This window comes from Lynx rufus, unplaced genomic scaffold, assembly GCF_022079265.1.
Source record: "Lynx rufus isolate CCGP_SWC_20201006 ecotype Redwood Valley unplaced genomic scaffold, mLynRuf1.p SCAF_5, whole genome shotgun sequence".
In the NCBI taxonomy this organism is placed as follows: domain Eukaryota; kingdom Metazoa; phylum Chordata; class Mammalia; order Carnivora; family Felidae; genus Lynx; species Lynx rufus.
Window position 1 is genome coordinate 99,212,185 of NW_025814867.1, and position 18,349 is coordinate 99,230,533.

Sequence of the window (18,349 nt, forward strand, 5' to 3'; positions counted from 1 at the left end):
GCAGGCAGTTTTTGGTGAGGCCAGAAACTCCTGTTCCCAGAATCGGACGCACATGCAACCATTATCCTTGGGAACTTTTGTTTCCCCAGAGGCTGTTGGAAGCAGGGAATATGTACCCACAGCTCTAGGGCCCAATTTGCCCATCTTCCTCCTTGTCAGGTGGAAGCTCTTCCTCCCCAGTCTTCTGGCCCTCAAATACTTGTTTCCTTAATTCCTGGCTTTCCCTTCCCTTCCAGGCTGCATCCTCCTTCCTCAGCTTTGCATCTTCAACAAACATATGGAAGGAAACACATTATCTAGATATCTGATGGGATTAGGGGAGAGAATAAAGTGGTACCACTGAGTAACACTGGGTAGTACCAGTGTTTTCATCTTCACCAATCTAATAGAGCAAATGTGATAACTCTCGGTTAAATCATTTGCATTTTTTCTGATTATTGGTGAAGTTAAGCACTTCTTTTCATACACTGATGTTCTTCAGAGGATTAGTCTTCTGAACCTTTCTTTTCGTATGTTTATAGTTCATTTATATTTAATCTTTGGAGGAAGATTCCTTGTTCATTTTCCTTTGAGTTCTGATTTTCTTCTTAATTTGATTCACTACTTCTGTATTTTTCTTTTATACATATTGCAAATGCTTTATCCTCCAATGCCATTTGCCTTAAACTTTGTTCACATTTTTCTAACTGTGCATAAGTTTTATATTTTTATGGGATCAAAACCATGCATATTTTTCCTTCATGTTATCTGTGTCTCATGAAAAGACTAAAATTTAAAGAGTAAAACTCCAGTGGGCAAGAAAATAAAGTTTTATAGTGATGAGAAAGGTACTATGCTATGAGGGAAAAGGGAAAATCAGAAATAGTAAGCCATTTTAAAAGAAGAAATAGAGTTAAAAGGATTGAATTAGAAAAATAGTAAGAAAGATAAACTAGGAATAATTACTATATACATAAATTAAATTCTGAAATTAAAAGATGGGAAAATAATTATGAACCAGTGACAAAAACATAGCAAGAATTAAGCATTAATTGATAAAGAACAAATATCTTTGGGCTATAAAAGAAAAGTGAACTGGAGAGTAATATGAATTTGAGTTTAATATTTTTTATAGAAGCAAATAGGGTAACATATGTGTGAGATATATATATATATATATATATATATATATATACATATGATAATAGATATCTCATGAGATAACAGGCAGTAGAGTATATTTTCTTACAGTTTAAGATCCATTTACCATTAAATTATAGTGTACCTGAAAAATTTTTGTTTTTCTACATATTAGCCAAACAATGGCATTATATACTGATTAATAATGAGGTGTTTAATATTTTAATTAGAAAATTCTACTTGCTCTTTAACAAAGTCCTATGCAACTTCTATCACATTCTTGTTGGTTAATGCATTTTCCAATTTTGGATCCACACAATATAGTATCATTTATAAGCATAGTTATTGTGGTCCTATTTTATTACTTAATCATGTAGAATGATTAAAATGGTATAATTAAATGATTAAAATGGCTATGATCGCAAATATTTGTTCTATTTTTTTTTTCAGATTTCGTGATTCATTGGAAAGTGATACAATTGTGGTTCACGCCATACAAAGTGATCACAAGATATCCTCCTATAGGCTTGTGAAGCCCTCTAAGTACTCCAAGTCCAAACGACCAAGTCAATCAGAAAGAAGAACAAGCAAATTGGAGAGATTTGAAAAAGAGGGAGCTGGAAGAAAGGATAGCCAGAAAGATACAGGTAGCTTAAATGACAGAAAGTCTTTGAATCTTTATTAAGATTTCAAAACTGAATAATCTTTTTATGGGCAGAACTTTCAAACCCTTTCTGGTGACTTGAGCTCACTCTGTTATTTCCCTTTCCTTATTCCCTTGGATAATAATCAAGAGAGCTAGATGTGAGTGGTTTGGCTGAGAATGAGAGGCCATGTTCCTCCAGCAAATGCTTCACACCAGGTCTTTGATGCAGGCTGCTAAGGAAAACCCACCCTGGTTATGTGACTGAAGTGGGTAAAGAATACCTAATGCTGCTAATTTCTTACTTCCCGCTTTTAACTCTTCTTAAATCTAAGATTTCCCCAGTTGCTGGTTTCTAGGCAGTGTTTCTTTACAGATTCTTGGGCTCCATCCCAGAGAGTGGGGGTAGAGCATTTCAAACCAGCTTCTAAGTGCTTATGCTTTAAACAGAATGATGAGCTGAAAATTCAGGTGTGAAATGCACTTAATCTCTGTGGCCTGCCTGTTGTAACTGCCCTCAGGGTGACTGCAGATGAGTAAGAGGACAAGAATTCTGGGAATGACTTGTAGAGCCCAGTCAAAAATAAATAAAAGGCACTGCAACTAGTGCCCATGATACGGTACTGACATTAATGCTGTTTATCCTCTTTATTGAGAAAATGTTACTGGCTCCTTTCTGCCTCTGGGATAAATTCTGAAATCATTATCCTGGTATTTAATCCTTCCACAGTATATTCCTATTCTGTTTCCTACAAATTCTGTTTCCTAGTGCATTTTCATACTGTTCTACTGGTGTTTTTAGCCTATTGTCTTGCTTAATGCTCCCTAAATATGCCAGATACTTTTAGGCCCAGGCTCTGACTGGAATGACCAATTCACTCCTCTCTTCTCTGAATTCTACCAGTTTTTAGAGATTCCAGATTGAATTATACTTTTGTTATAAAGTCTTTCCATGACCACCCAAGCCACATTAAACTCTTCCTTTTCCATATTACCGTATATTTGAAATATGAAAAGTGAAATGGTGAGTTATAACTATATGGCCATCCCATATTATTATTTAACTTTCCCCCCAAAGTATCTCTAGAGTATATTTCTCCATAGCTTGAACATGAATTAAGAAATTGCCTCAGTAGATATTTAATTTAAAAATTTTTAAATCATAGGTTTGATGGTGTGTTCCTGACTACTTTTTTAATTGGCCACAGACCACTGTAATCACTATAGGTCACCTCAAATTACATATGTCAAATAGGACTCGCTGATTCCTCCTTCTCCCACCATATCACAAGTGTTCCTACCCAACTTCCCAGTATATCTATCAGTGCCCCCTCATTATTTACCTTGTTTTCAAATTATTTGATATATGTCTTATCTTGCCAACTTTTCAGTAATGTACATTAGAGCAAATATTGTGACTTATATCTCTTTATTTTGATATTCTAAAATACATATTATGGGATTGAATTCATGGTAGTTGTTTAACAAATAATGTGATTTACAGATTCAGTGTATTCTGTTTGTTTTAATGTGGCAGGTTTAAAACATATTTGAGAATTTCATTTTGATGTTTCAAAAAAATTGAAAACAAATAAAAGAAAAATGTTGACTCTCTGTACAGGTGAGAGTATTAATGTACCAGAAGAATCAATTATAGACAAAGGGAAGAAATTTCGGCCTAAAACCCTAAGTGAAATTATGGTGGAAAATCAAATTGAGAAAACGAGGAAACTTATATTAAAAGCTGAAAGGGCCCAATTTAAGATTCAGCAGCGAAGAAAGGAATGGGAGGAACTGTAAGTTTTCTTTTTTTTTCCCTAAACTCTTTCATTTTAATATGAGTTCTAAAATATTTTTGAATAGAAACAGAGATGGAAATATTGAAGACAGATCAGCTGGATTTTTCAGAGTGGTGATACCTTGGCGGAACTTCTATGATTCCTAGGGTTTGGGGTCCAGGAATTCCATTTTGTGAATACACTCAGGGATTTTTTTTAAGGATTGAGGAATTCTTTTCAATCCCAACAAGTTATTTTTCCTTATGTTCTTCTAACATATAGTTTTTAGCTTTCATTTTTAGATGTCTAGTCATCTTAAGTTGACTTTAAAAAAACTCTGGCATGAAGTACTTTTATTTAACAAGCACATTTTTTACATTTTTTTTTGCCACCTACATATATTTTTGATGAAATATCTCTTCATGTCTTTTGCCCATATTCAAATAAGATTGTTTACTATTTTACTGTTAAGTTTTGAGAGTTCTTCATATATTCTAGATATCAGTCCTTGGTTGGTTACGTGGTTTTCAAATATTTTCTCCCAGGGTGTAGCTTGTCTTTTCATTCCTTTAACATGGTCTTTTGCAGAGCAAAAGTTTTTATCTTTTTAAAGCCAATTTATTAATTTTTCCTTCTATGAATCTTGTTTTTGGTGTCAAGTCTAAGAACTCTGCCTAGGCCTAGTTCCCAACGATTTTCTCCTATTTATCTAAAAGTTTTATAATTTTACATTTTACATTTAAGTCTATGATCCATTTGGTGTTCATTTTTGTATAAGATGTGAGCTTTAGGTTTTTGTTTGTTTTGCCTGTGGATGTGCAATTTCCCTAGCACCATTTGTTGAAAAGTCTCTCTGTCTCCTCCATTGAATTTGTTTTGCAATTTTGCACCTTTGTCAAAAATCAGCTGGGCGTTTTGTGTAGGTCTACTTCTGGGTTCATAATTTGACTATTATGTGTCATTGATCCCTTTGCCAATAACACACTGTCTTGATTACTGTAGCTATGTAATAGGTCCTAAAATTGGTCCTCTCAATTGTTTTAACTATTCTAGTTACTTTGCCTTTTATATAAATTTTAGAATAATCTTGTCTGTATTTACAAATAAAGTCTTGCTGGAATTATGATAGAAATTGTGTTAACCTGTGTTATCAGTTTGGGGGGCGGAACTGATGTATTTATTATGTTGAGTCTTCTAATCCATGGACCTGGTATGATTCTCCATTTATTTAGATCTTCTTTGAATTTCTTTCATCAGTGTTTTGTTTTCAGTCCTACACATATTTTGTTAGAATTAGACATAAACAGTTTACTCTTTTTGGCAATTGTAAATGATATTGTGCTTTGTTATTCAAAGCATGTTCATTGCTAGTATACAATGGATTTTTGTATGTTTATCTGGTATCCTGTGACCTTGCTGAAGTGTCATATTCTGAGAATTTTTTGGTGGGTTCCTTAGGATTTTCTGTGTAGACAATCTTGTCATCTCTTAATAAGAACAATTTTATTTCTAATCTAATTTGTTTGCCTTATTTCCCTTTATTTTCTTGTTGGACTCATTAGAATTTCCAGTATAATGTTGAAACAGGGAAAGCTGGCATCTATAACTTGTATCCGATCTTAGGGGGAAAGAATTCAGTATTCGAATGGTTTTCATGCTCTTCAGCCTACCTATATTATTAGGTTTGAAGTTGGTGTTTTATTGGCAGTATATAGTAGAGTTATGTTTTTTTAACCTACTCAGTTAATCTCAGTTCTTCAATTGGTGTATTTAGCCACTTACACTTATATGGTTTACACATGTATTTACTTATGTATTTACACATGTTAGTATTGATATTTCAGGCTTATATCTGCTATTTTATATTTTGTTTTCTGTTCTCTGTTTTTTGGTTTTGTTTTCTTTTTCATGCTTTCCTGTGGTTTACTTGAATATTTTAGAGTTTCAAAGTGATTATAGTGTTTTTGAGAATATCACTTGTACAGCTTTTTAGCATTTACTCTAGGTATTACATTATGTACACACAACACAGTCCACAAGTTGACATTTTATCAGCTTGAATGAAATGTAGAAACCTTACCTGCATTTATGTCTCGTTACACCTCCCATTGCCGCTTGTTTCCTTTGTTTATAATATAATTGTATAAATATTTTCTCACACATTTTAGCACTACATCAGACAGTGTCACGGTTTTTTAAACATTAAACATAACTTAGGCAATAGTAGATGTAAAATGTTTTTGCCAATATTTTCACCATTAACATTTTAAATTTTTTTTTTCAACGTTTATTTATTTTTGGGACAGAGAGAGACAGAGCATGAACAGGGGAGGGGCAGAGAGAGAGGGAGACACAGAATCGGAAACAGGCTCCAGGCTCTGAGCCATCAGCCCAGAGCCTGACGCGGGGCTCGAACTCACGGACCGCGAGATCGTGACCTGGCTGAAGTCGGACACTTAACCGACTGCGCCACCCAGGCACCCCATCACCATTAACATTTTAATCTCTTCCTTCTTCATGTTCCAGAGTTCCCTCTTCTATCATTTCATTTATGGTTAGAAAACTTCCTTTAGTCATTCTTTTAGGGTTGGTATGCCAGTGATAATTTCTTAGTTTTTCTTCATCTGTGAATAGCTTGATTTCGTCTTCATTCTGGAAGGATATTCTTACTAGACATAAAATTCTGTGTTGACAGTTCTTTTCAACATGCAAAAAGTGTTGTGCTTCTTTCTGTCGGCCTGGCCTCCATGGTTTCTTATGATCAATCTTCTGTCATTCAAATTGTTTCCCCCCTTCATATAAGGTATTATTTTTCTCTTTTTGCTTTCAAGGTTTTTTTTTGTTTTGTTTTGTTTTTGTCCTTAGTTTTCAGAAGTTTGACCATTATGTGTCTTGGTACATCTTTTAATTTATCCTTTTTGGGATTCATTAAAACATCTTGAATCTGTATGCTTGTATCTCTGACCAAATTTGGAAAGTTTTCATCTATTATTTCACATAGATTTTTGAAGCCCTGTCCTCTTTTTCTTTCCTTTCTTGGATTTCAATATCACAAATGTTAGATCCCTGAGGCTTTGTGTGCTTTTCTCTTTTTAATTTTTGTTGTTTATTTGTTTGTAGTGTCTTTGGGGGGGGTTTAGATTGAGTAATTTCTATTGTTGTATCTTCAAATTCATTGATTCTTTCCTCTGTATCCTTCATTCTGGTGTTGAGCCCATTCATTAAGTTTTATTTGGTTACTGTACTTTTCAGTTCTAAAATTTCTATTTAGTTTTTCCTTGTATCTTTCATTTCTTTCTGAGACTCTATTTTTTCATCTGTTTCAAGCATCTTCCTAGTCACTTGTTGAAGCACTTTATGATGGCTGCTTTAAAATCCTTGCCAGATTATTCTAACATCTCTATCATGTTGGAGTTGGCAACTAGTAATTGTCTTTTCTTATCCAAGTTAAGATAATCCTGATTCTTTGTATGACAAATGATTTTTTATTATAATATGGACATTTCGGGTATTATGTTATAAGACTCTGAATCTTATTTATACATTGGGTTTTGGCTGGCTTTCTCTGACTTTAGCAGGATATATTCTATATTCATAATGAGATGAAGTCCTGTTCCCAGGGCTCACCTTTAACACCATCCTTGTAGGGGTTGTGTTGCCTTGTTAAAACCTGGTGGTGGTAAAAGTGTAGAGTCCCCACTTGACATTTGCTGGCAGGGCGGAGGTAGGCCACATTTGTGTGTATGTGTGCTGTGTGGCTAGAGTTCAGAGCATTTATTATCTAAAAGTTTTCGGTCTTACTATTCTTTTCTTTTATTGATCCTGTAGCTAGGAAGAGTAAGATTTTGTTGGGCTTTTATTGTCTAAACCCCATGGTGTTTCTAGTTGCTATTTTCTTTAGCTCCAAGTTGAGATATATAAGGCAAAAAGAAAGTCTAGAGATCTTACCATCATATACTTCTTTGGGTCCTAAGGTTCTTTGTAGTCTATCTTCTTTTCACTTTTCAGAAACTTCTTATCTTTTAAGTATAATGTTTAGGGGTTTTATCTGCACTTGCCAGGAAAAAAAAGAATATGTAAGTCTATTCCATCTTCCTAGAGGTGGAAATTCTTTCCACTGATTTTATTATATTTATCTTAATACAGTGATCTTGCTAAACTCATTTACTAGGTCTAGTAACTTTTTTCTTTCTTATGAACATGGTCATGTTGTATGTGAGTAAAACAGATTCTTCCTTTCCAATCTCTGTCTTTTATTTTTTGACTCATTGTGCTGTCTAGGATATGCACTAAAATGCATATGTACAATGATATTGTGCAATGCATACAATAAAAATGGTGGGGTAAAAACATCCTTGTCTTTTTTCTAATCTAAGGAGAAACATTAAGTCTTTCTTTATGAAATGTGATATCAGCTCTTTAGAAGCACAGTGTCAGATTGATGAAATTCCCTTTTGTTCTTAGTTTATTGAAAAAAAATTAATTTATTATTTTTATCAAGGATAAGTATTGAATTTTATCAAATAATTCTTACATGCATACTGAGGTGATCATATGCTTTAAAATTTTTATTCTTTAATATTGTGAATCACTGTTACTGATATCAAAATTAAATCAGCATTCCTAGGATAAATTTCACTTGATCATGGTGTATTCTCCTTTTAAAAATATTGCTGGAATTTTTTTTTTTTTTTGTAGTATTCTTGTCTGGTTTTGGTATCAGGGTAATGCTGGCCTCATAAAAAAAAATTGTAACTCTTCCCTCCTCTTTTCTTATTTTTGGAAGAGTTTGAGCAGAATTTTTATTAATTCTTTAAATATTTGACAGAACTCATCATTGAAGCCATATGGTCCTGGGCTTTTGTTTGTGGGGAGGTTTTTGATTACTGATTCAATCTTCTTACTAGTAATTGATCTGCTCAGGTTTTCTGTTTCTTCATGATTTGGTCTTGATAGGTTGTATATTTTTAGGGACTTATTCATTTCTTTAGGTGGTCCAGTTTGGTGGTGTATAATTATTCATAGTAGTCTCTTAGGATCCTTTGTGTTTCTGTGGTATCAGTTGTAATATCTCCTTCTTGATTTCTGATTTTATTTAAGTTCTTTCTTTGATGAGTCCAGCTAAAAGTTAGTCAATTTTTTTATATCTTAAAAAATACCCCACTCTTAGTTTCATTGATCTCTCCTTCTATCTCTTAAATCTCATGTCATTTATTTTTGCTCTGAGTTTTGTTATTTCCTTCTTTCCATTCACTTTGTGCTTTTTTTTCTAGTTTCTTGAGGTATAAGGTTAAATTGGTTATTTAAGATTTCTCTTGTTTCTTGATGTATGCATTTATCACTATAAACTTCCTTGTTAGAACTGCTCTTCTTGAATCCTGTAAGTTTAGGTATGTTGTATTTCTATTTTCACTTATTACAAGGCATTTTTGATTTCTCTTTTGATGTTTTCTTTGGTTGTTCAGAGTGCATTGTTTAATCTCCAGATATTTATGAATTCTAAAGTTTCCTTCTTGTAATTGAGTTCTAATTTATACTGTTGTGGTTAGATAAGATATTTGATATGATTTTAGGTTTCTTAAATTAAGACTTGTTTTGTGGCCTAATATGATTTATCCTAGGGAATGTTGCATGTGCATTTAAGAATGTGTATTCTGCTACTATTGAATAGAATGTCTGTACGTATGTATTAAGTCCATCTGGTCTAACATGTCATTTAAGTCCCATATTTCCTTATTGATTTTTTTGCCTGGATGACCTCACTGTTGTTGTATGCTTGGATACCTTCTCTTTATGTTGTTTGTATCTATTATAGGTTTTTGCTTTGTGGTTACTATGAGACGTAACATAAAACATATTGGTGTATTTTAACCTGATAACAACTTTGAACACACGTTAAAACTGTATGTTTAACACCCCCCAACCCTTTGTTTTTAATATCACAGTTCACATATTTACCCTATATATCCATTAACAAATCATTGTAGTTATTGTTATTTTTTTAATATTTTTTGTCTTTTAACCTTTATACTAAATTGATAAATGATTTACCTACCACCATTAAAACATTAAAGTTCTGAATTTAACTATATAACTGCCTTTATCAATGAAATTTATACTTATATATGTTTTCCTATTACTAGTTAGTGTCCTTTTACTTCAGGTAGAAGAAATGCCTTTAGCATTTCTTAAAAGGTTGGGCTAGTGGTGATGAACTTCTTCAACATTTCTTTGTCTGAAAAACTCTATTTCCCCAATGCTGAAGGATAACTTTGCTTGTTAGGTTATTTTTGGTTGACAGTCTTTTTCTTTTAGCATCTTGAATTTATCCTGCCACTCCCTTCTGGCCTACAAAGTTTCTGCTAAAAAAATCTGCTTATAGTCTTATAGGGCTTCCTTTATATGTAAAATTTGTATTTCTCTTGCTGTTTTAAAAAGATTTTCTCCTTGTCTTTAATTTTTGACAATTTATTATACTGTGTTTTGGCATGGGTCTTTTTGGATTTATTTGTTTTAAACTTTCTGGGCATCCTGGATCTGGAGGTCTATTTCTTTCCCAGGTTAAAGAATTTTTCAGCCATTCTTTCTTTCTTTTTAATTTTTAAAGTGTATTGATTTATTTTGAGAAAGAGCACAAGTCGGGGAGGGGCAGAGAGAGGGAGAGAGAGAGAGAGAGAGAGAGAGAGAGAGAGAGAATCACAAGTAGGCACCTCACTGCCAGTGTAGAGCCTGATGCAGGGCTCCAATCCATGAACTGTGAGATCATGACCTGAGCTGAAGCTGGATGCTCAACTGCCTGAGCCACCCAGGTACCCCTCAGCCATTCTTTCTTTGAATAAGACTTCTGCTCACCTTTCTCTTTTTGGGACCCCTATAATGTGCATATTAATTTGTTTGATGATGTCTCATAAGTCCCTTATCTTTACTCTTTTTAATTCTTTTTTCTTTTGCTCCTCTGATTAGATGAAGTCCACTGCTCTGTTTTTGACTTTATCAATCTTTTCTTCTGCTTGATCTAGTTTGGTGTTGAACACCATTTGTAAACGTTTCAGTTCAATTATTGTATTCTTCACCTCCATGTTTTCTATTTGGTGCTTTCTTATATTTTCTATCACTTTGCTGTAATATTCACTTTGTTTATACGTTGTTTTCCCGACCTCGGTGAGTGTCTTTATAAACATTATATTAAACTCTTTATCAGGTAAATCACTTTTCTCTATTTCATTAAGGTCTTTTTCTAGAGTTTCATCTTGTTCTTTTGTTTTGGAACATATTTTTCTGTTTCTTCATTGTCCTTGACTCCATGTGTTGGTTTCTGCACATTAGATAAAACAGCCATCTCTCGCAGTCTTTATGGAATGTGTTCTCATGTAGGAGATGTTCACTCTGGTCTAGACTCAATCTCTCTCTCTCTCCTTCTCTCTTTTGTTTTATGTTGAGGTGGGTTAATTGACATGGAAAGATGTTTACACTATATTATTAATGAAAAAGCACATAGGGCAACAGTATAATTTGGGAGTGATAGGATTATGGACCTTACAGGTTTTTTTTTTTTCTTTTTTCTTATCTGTATTTCCTAATTTTTTATAGCAACTTTATGGAGATGTAATTTACGTATCATACAATTTTCTCATTTCCTGTCCAATTCAATGTGGTTTTTTTGTATATTCAGACTTTCATAACCATTATCACTATTTTCTAATATCGTTATCTGCCCTCCACCCCACAAAACCCTACTCATTAGCATTCACTCTCCATTTTCACAAACTCCCATTCTTAGCCCTAAGCAACTACTTTTTGTCTCTATAGATTTGTCTATTCTGGAAATTATATATATATAATGGGTTCTGTGGTCTTTGTGACTGGCTTTTTTCACTTAGTACATCTTTTTATTTCATCCATGTTGTAACATGTATGCCTCACTCCTCTTTTTTAATAATATTTTTAATGTTTATTATTTTGAGAGAGAGAGCGGGGAAGAGGGGCAGAAAGAGAGGGAGACAAAATCCAAGCAGGCTCCACGCTGTCAGCACAGAGCCTGAGGCAGGGTTTGAACTCTCAAACTGTGGATCATGACCTGAGCCAACAATCAAGAGTCAGACACTTAACTGACTGAACCACGCAGGTACCTCAATACTTCATTCCTTTTTATGAATAATAAATAACCCATGTCATATTTATCAGTTCATCAGTGGAAACACATTTAGGTTATTTCTACCGTTTCACAATTATGAATATTGCTACTGTTAACATTTGTGTAATTTTTGTGTAGACATGTGTTTTCAATTCTCTTGGATAGATACCTAGGAGTGGATTTGCTGGGTCTGATATGCTAATTCTGTTTAATCCTTATTTTTTACCTGAAGCGTGGTTGACACACTCCGGTGTACAACATAGCGATTCAACAACTCTATACATTATGCAGTGCTCATAGGTGTAGCTACTATCTGTCACCATACACTATTACAACACCATTGACTGTATTGCCCATGTTGTAACTTTCATCCCTGTAGCTTATACATTCCATAACTGCAAGCCTGTACCTACCACTCCCATTCACCTATTTGCCCAGTTCCCTACCCCTGTCTGCTCTGGTAACCATAGTTTGTTTTCTGTACTTATGGACCTGTTTTTGCTTTTTTGTTGTTTTTTGTACATTTGGTTTTTAGATTCCACATAGAAGTGAAATCATCTATCTGTCTTTCTCTGTCTGACTTATTTCATTTAGCATAATACCCTCTAGGTCCATCTGTGTTGTTGGAAATGGCAAGATCGCATTCTTTTTTATAGCTGAGTAATATTCTCTTGTATGTGGGGTGTGTGTGTGTGTGTGTGTGTGTGTGTGTGTGTGTGTGTGTGTTATATATATGGTACCACTTAATCCATCATCTATGAATGGACACTTAGGTTGCTGCCATAATTTTTTTTGTAAATAATACTGCAATAAATTTAGGGGTGCCTATATCTTTTTAAATTAGTGTCTTGTTTTCTTTGGGTAAATACCCAGTAGTGGAATTATTTAATTATAAGGTATTTCTATTTTTTTTGAGGAACATCCATACTATTTTCCACAGTGGTTGCACCAATTTGCGTTCTTACCAAGAGTGCCTGATAATTCTTTTCATTTACATCCTCATGGAATGTTTTCTTAATTTCTCTTTCTGATAATTTGTTATTAATGTATAAAAATTCAACAAATTCCTCCATATTAATTTTGTATCCTGTGGCTTTATTAAATTCACTTATTACTTCTAATAGTTTTTTGATGCAGCTTTGAGGGTTTTCTATGTATCCTTACCAATTTGGATACATTTTCTTTTTTCTTATATGAGTGCTGTGGTTAGGACTTCCAGTACTATGCTGAATAAAAGGGCTGAAAGGGGATATCTCTCTCTCTTGTTCCTCATCCTGGAGGAAAAGCTCTCAGTTTTTTACCATTGAGTATGATACTAGCCATGGGTTTTTCATATATACCTTTATTATGTAAAGGTATGTTCCCTCTACAGTCACTTTGTTTAGAGTTCTTATCATGAGTGGATAGTGAATTTTGTCAGATGCTTTTTCTGTACCTATTGAGATGATCATATGATTTTTATACTTTATTTTGTTAATGTGGTGAATGACATTGATTAGTTTGTGAATATAGAACCATCCTTGCATCCTCAAAATAAATCCTACTTGATCTTGGTGAATATCCTTTTAATGTATTGTTGAATTCAGTTTGCTAATATTTACTTGAGGATTTTTGTATCTGTGTTCATCAGGGATATTAGCCTGTAGTAGTTTTTATTTTCTTCCAAGTTTTTCTTTAAATTCCAGCTGGTTAACACAGTGTAATATTGGTTTCAGGTGTACAATATGGTGATTCAACATTTACATACAACACCTGGCACTTATCACAACAAGTGCCCTCCTTAATTAACCCATTAATCACCATTAATGCCCTCCTTAATCCCAATCACCTAATTAACCCATCCCTCCACCCACCTCTCCTCTGGTAACCATCAGTTTGTTCTCTATAGTTAAGAGTCTGTTTCTTGGTTTTCCTCTTTTTCCCACCTATGTTTGTTTTGTTTGTTTTGCCAAATTTCTAGCCACAGCAGTCAGACAACACAAAGAAATAAAAGACATCCAAATTGGCTAGGAAGAAGTCATACTTTCACTATTTGCAGATGACATGATAATCTGTATAGAAAACCCTAAAGACTCTACCTAAAAATTTCTAGAACTAATATATGAATTTAGCAAAGTTGCAGGATCAAAAATCAATGTACAGAAATCTGTTTCATTTCTATATACCAATAATGAAGCAGCAGAAAGAGAAATCAAGGAATTAGTCCCATTCACAATTGCACTAAAAACTATAAGATACCTAGGAATAAACCTAACCAAAGAGGCAAAATATCTGTACTCTGAAAACTAAAAACATTGATAAAAGGAATTGAATATGACACAAAGATATGGAAAAACATTCCATGCTTATGGATTGGAAGAATATATATTGTTAAAATATCACACTACCCAAAGCAATCTACACCTCTAATGCAATCTCTACCAAAATACCACCAGCATTTTTCACAGAGCTAGAACGATTCTAAAATTTGTATAGAAACACAAAAGACCCCAAATAGCCAAAGCAATCTTGGAAAAAAAAAAGCAAAGCTGAAGGCATCACAATTCCAGACTTCAAGTTATATTACAAAGCTGTAGTGATCAAGACAGTATGGTACTGGCACACACACACACAAAAATAGAACAGAATAGAAAACCCAGATATGTGGGGCGCCTGGGTGGCGCAGTCGGTTAAGCGTCCGACTTCAGCCAGGTCACGATCTCGCGGTCCGTGAGTTCGAGCCCCGCGTCGGGCTCTGGGCTGATGGCTCAGAGCCTGGAGCCTGTTTCCGATTCTGTGTCTCCCTCTCTCTCTGCCCCTCCCCCGTTCATGCTCTGTCTCTCTCTGTCCCAAAAATAAATAAACGTTGAAAAAAAAAAACCCAGATATGAAACCACAACTATATGGCCAACTAACCTTCAACAAAGCAAAGTTCCCTTTGTTACTGTGTCTTCATGTCTCTTGCTCTTCTCTGTGTGATATATCTTTTATTGTGTAGACTCTGTTAATTGAGTCCTCAGTTCTTCTTCAGAAGGAATTGCTTTATAAGTAAGTGTAGATTTGGTGTGTCTGTGGAAGATATGGGTTCAAGGTCTTCCTCTATTGCCATCTTGGACTATGTCAACCTGGCCTGAGCTCAGTTGTCTCTCAGAACTTTGTGCTTGTGCAAGCCATCAAAAATCATATAATCATCTCAATAGATGGAGAAAAAGCATTTAACAAAATTCAACATCTACTCATGATAAAAATTCTCACCAAATTTGATATAGCAGAAATATACCTCAGCAAAATAAAGGCCACAATATGACAAGCTGTCAGCTAACATCATACTCAATGGCAAAAATCTGAAAGCTTTCCCTGTGAAATCAGGAACAAAGATGTTCACTCTTGCTACTTGTTTTTAACACAGTAGTATAAGTCCTAGTTAGAACAGTTAGGGGAAAAAAATCAAAATTAGGAAGGAAGAAGTACATCTTTCTATTTGCAGATGACATTATATATCTATATCTATATCTATATCTATATCTGTATCTGTATCTGTATCTGTATCTATATCTGTATCTATATCTATATCTATATATCTATGTCTCTATCTATCTATCTATCTATCTCCTAAAGACTCCACAAAAATACCATTAGAACTAATAAATGAATTCAGTAAAGTGGCAAGGTACAATAAATATATAAAAATCAGTGTTTCTATACATTAACAATGAACTCTCAGAGAAATTAGGAAAACAATTCCATCACAATAGCATCAAAAAGAATAAATACATAGGAATAAATTTAACAAAGGAAATGAAATATCAGTACACTTTGAAAGAAATTGAAGAAGACATAAATAAATGGAAAGATATTTCATGAATGAAACATCTTAATATTGTTAAAATGTCCATACTATCCAAAGGAATTTATAGCTTCAGCAATCACTATCAAAATTCCAAAGGCATTTTCACAGAAATAGTAAAAGAAATCCTAAAATATTGCACGGAACCACAAAAGACCCTGAATAGCCAAAGCCATCTTGAGAAATAAAAACAAAACTAGAAATATACTCCTTGACTTCAAACTATATTACAGAGCTATAGCAATCAAAACAGTATGACATCAGCATAAAAACAGACATTCAATTAAATAGAATAGAGACCAGAAATAAACCCATTTGTATGTGGTCAGTTTATGACAAGGAACCAAGAATATATAATGGGGAAAGGACAGTCTTTCCAGTAAATGGTGTTGGGAAAACTGAACTGCCACATACAAAAGAATAACACTGGACCAGTGTCTCTCACCATAACATGAAAATCAATGAAAAATGAATTAACAACTTGAATGTAAGACCTGAAACCATAAAACTCCTAGAAGAAAGTCTAGATGGTAAGACCCTCAACATTGGTCTTGTCAATGATTTTTTAGGTTTGACACCAAAAGCAAAGGCAACAAAAATGAAAATAAATAAGTGCAACTACATCAAACTAAAAAGCTTCTCTACAGTGAAGGCAACCATCAAAAAAATGAAAGGGCAACTTAGGGAATGTATTCACAATCATACATGTGATAAGGGGTTAATATCCAAAATATATAGAGAACTCTTACAACTTAATAGCAACAAAACAAACAAACAAAACAAAACAACAACAAAAACCCACCCAAAACCCAAACAGACTTAAATGTGGGCAGAGGACTTATGTGGACAGTTTTCAAAAGAGGCCTACGAAAGGCCATGATATACATGGAAAGGTGCTGAACATCACTAATCATCAGGGAAATGCAAATCAAAATCACAACAAGATATGACCTCACACCTGTTGAATACCTATTATTAAAAAGATAAGAGATAAGCATTGGCAAAAATGTGGAGAAAAGGAAACCTTGTACACTGTTGATGAAAACATAAATTTGTGCAGCCACTATGGAAAACAGTATGGAATTTCCTAAAACAATTAAAAATAAAACTACCACATGGTCCAGCAATCTCACTTCTGGGTATATAGCCAAAGAAAATGAAAATTGGACTTTGAAGAGATATCTGCACTACCATGTTTATTGAAGCATTAATAACAATAGTTGAGAAATGGAAACAACCTAAGTCTCCATTAATGGTTGAGTGGATAAAGAAGTTATGATACATATATACGATGGAGTATTATTTAGCCTTAAAAAGAGAAATGCTTCCATTTCCAATGATACAAATGGACTTTGAGGGCATATACTAAGTGAAATAAGTCAGAGGAAAATAAAAACTGTATGATCTTCCTTATATGTTCAATCTAACAAATCTGAACTCATTGAAACAGGACAGATTGGTGATTGCTAGAGGTGGGGAGTTGGGGATGGAGAAATGGATGAAGGTAGTCAAATGGTACAAACTTCCAGTTATAAGATAAATAAGTTCTGGAGATGTAGTCTACAATATGATGACTATAGTTACCAATAGTGTATTGTATATTTGAAAGTTGCTAAGAAGGTAGGTCTTAAAAGTTCTCATCACAAGGGATGCCTGGGTGGCTCAGTTGGTTAAGCATCTGACTTCAGCTCAGGTCGTGATCTCACGGTTTGTGAGTTTGAGCCCCGAGTCAGACTCTGTTCTGTCAGCTCGGAGCCTGGAGATGTTTCAGATTCTGTGTCTCCCTCTCTCTCTGCCCCTCCTCTGCTCACACACACACTCTCTCTCTGTCTCAAAAATAAATAAAAACATTTAAAAAAGAGTTTTCTTCACAAGAAAAAAAATTGTAACTGTATGGATCAATGTTAACTAAACTTACTGTGGCAAACATTTTGTAATAGATACATGTATGAAATCATGACATTGTACACCCTAAACTAATACAATGTTATGTGTTGATCATACCTTAATAAACAGGAAAATAGGCTTTTGATATTTTCCAAAATGCATTTGATTTGCTGGCATTTTTAAAGGGCTTTTGTGTCTTTTTAAATGAAGAATATTGGTCTCTAGTTTCATTGTTACGTAATATCTTTTCTGGTTTGTTATCAGGATAATACTGGTTTCATACAATGAGATGAGAAGTTTTCCTTCTATTTTCTGGAAGACTTTGTGTAGGCTTAATATGATTGATTTCTTAAATATTTGATAGAATTTATCAGTGAAGGCATCTAGACATGGAATATTCTTTAGAGAAGTTCATAAATGCAAATTCCAATTTTTCATTGTTATAGTGCTATTCAGATTTTGGATTTCCTCTTGGATCACTTTAGGTAATTTGTGTCTTTCAAGGAATTTGTGAATTTCATCTAGGTTATCAAATTTTTTGGCATAAAATAATTCATACTGTTGCCTTATTATTTTAGTTTCTTTAGTATCTGTTGTCCCCTTTTATTCTTGATTTCATGAATTTGTATTGTCTTATTCTTGGTCATTCCAGCCAAAGATTTATCAATTTTATTAATCCTTTCAAGGAGCTAACTTTTGGTCATAGCTTTTTTAGAACTATTGCTTGTCAGCTTTCCATGTCATTTCCTTTATTCTAATTAATTTGGGCTTAGTTAATTCTTCTTAAAGTTTAGGCTATAAGCTTTGATCTTATACTTTAATTCTTTTATAATTATGAGCATTTACAGTATAAATGGAAGTATAAATTTAAAGTATAAATGAAACACTGAGCTACATTTCGCAAGTTCTGATGTATCTTTACCATTATTCATTCCAAAATATTTTCTTTTTTTTATATATAT

General features: G+C 33.7%; 1 protein-coding gene across 1 annotated transcript in view; it reads left to right on the forward strand.

Moving 5' to 3' along the window:
• The window catches only part of CFAP44 (cilia and flagella associated protein 44), a 146,544-nt gene that overhangs the window by 80,216 nt on the left and 47,979 nt on the right, over nt 1-18,349 (forward strand). Inside the window, exons 22-23 of the mRNA XM_047100263.1 lie at nt 1,570-1,766; nt 3,384-3,558. Coding sequence (XP_046956219.1) covers nt 1,570-1,766; nt 3,384-3,558 — 372 coding nt within the window. The remainder of the gene's footprint in view (nt 1-1,569; nt 1,767-3,383; nt 3,559-18,349) is intronic.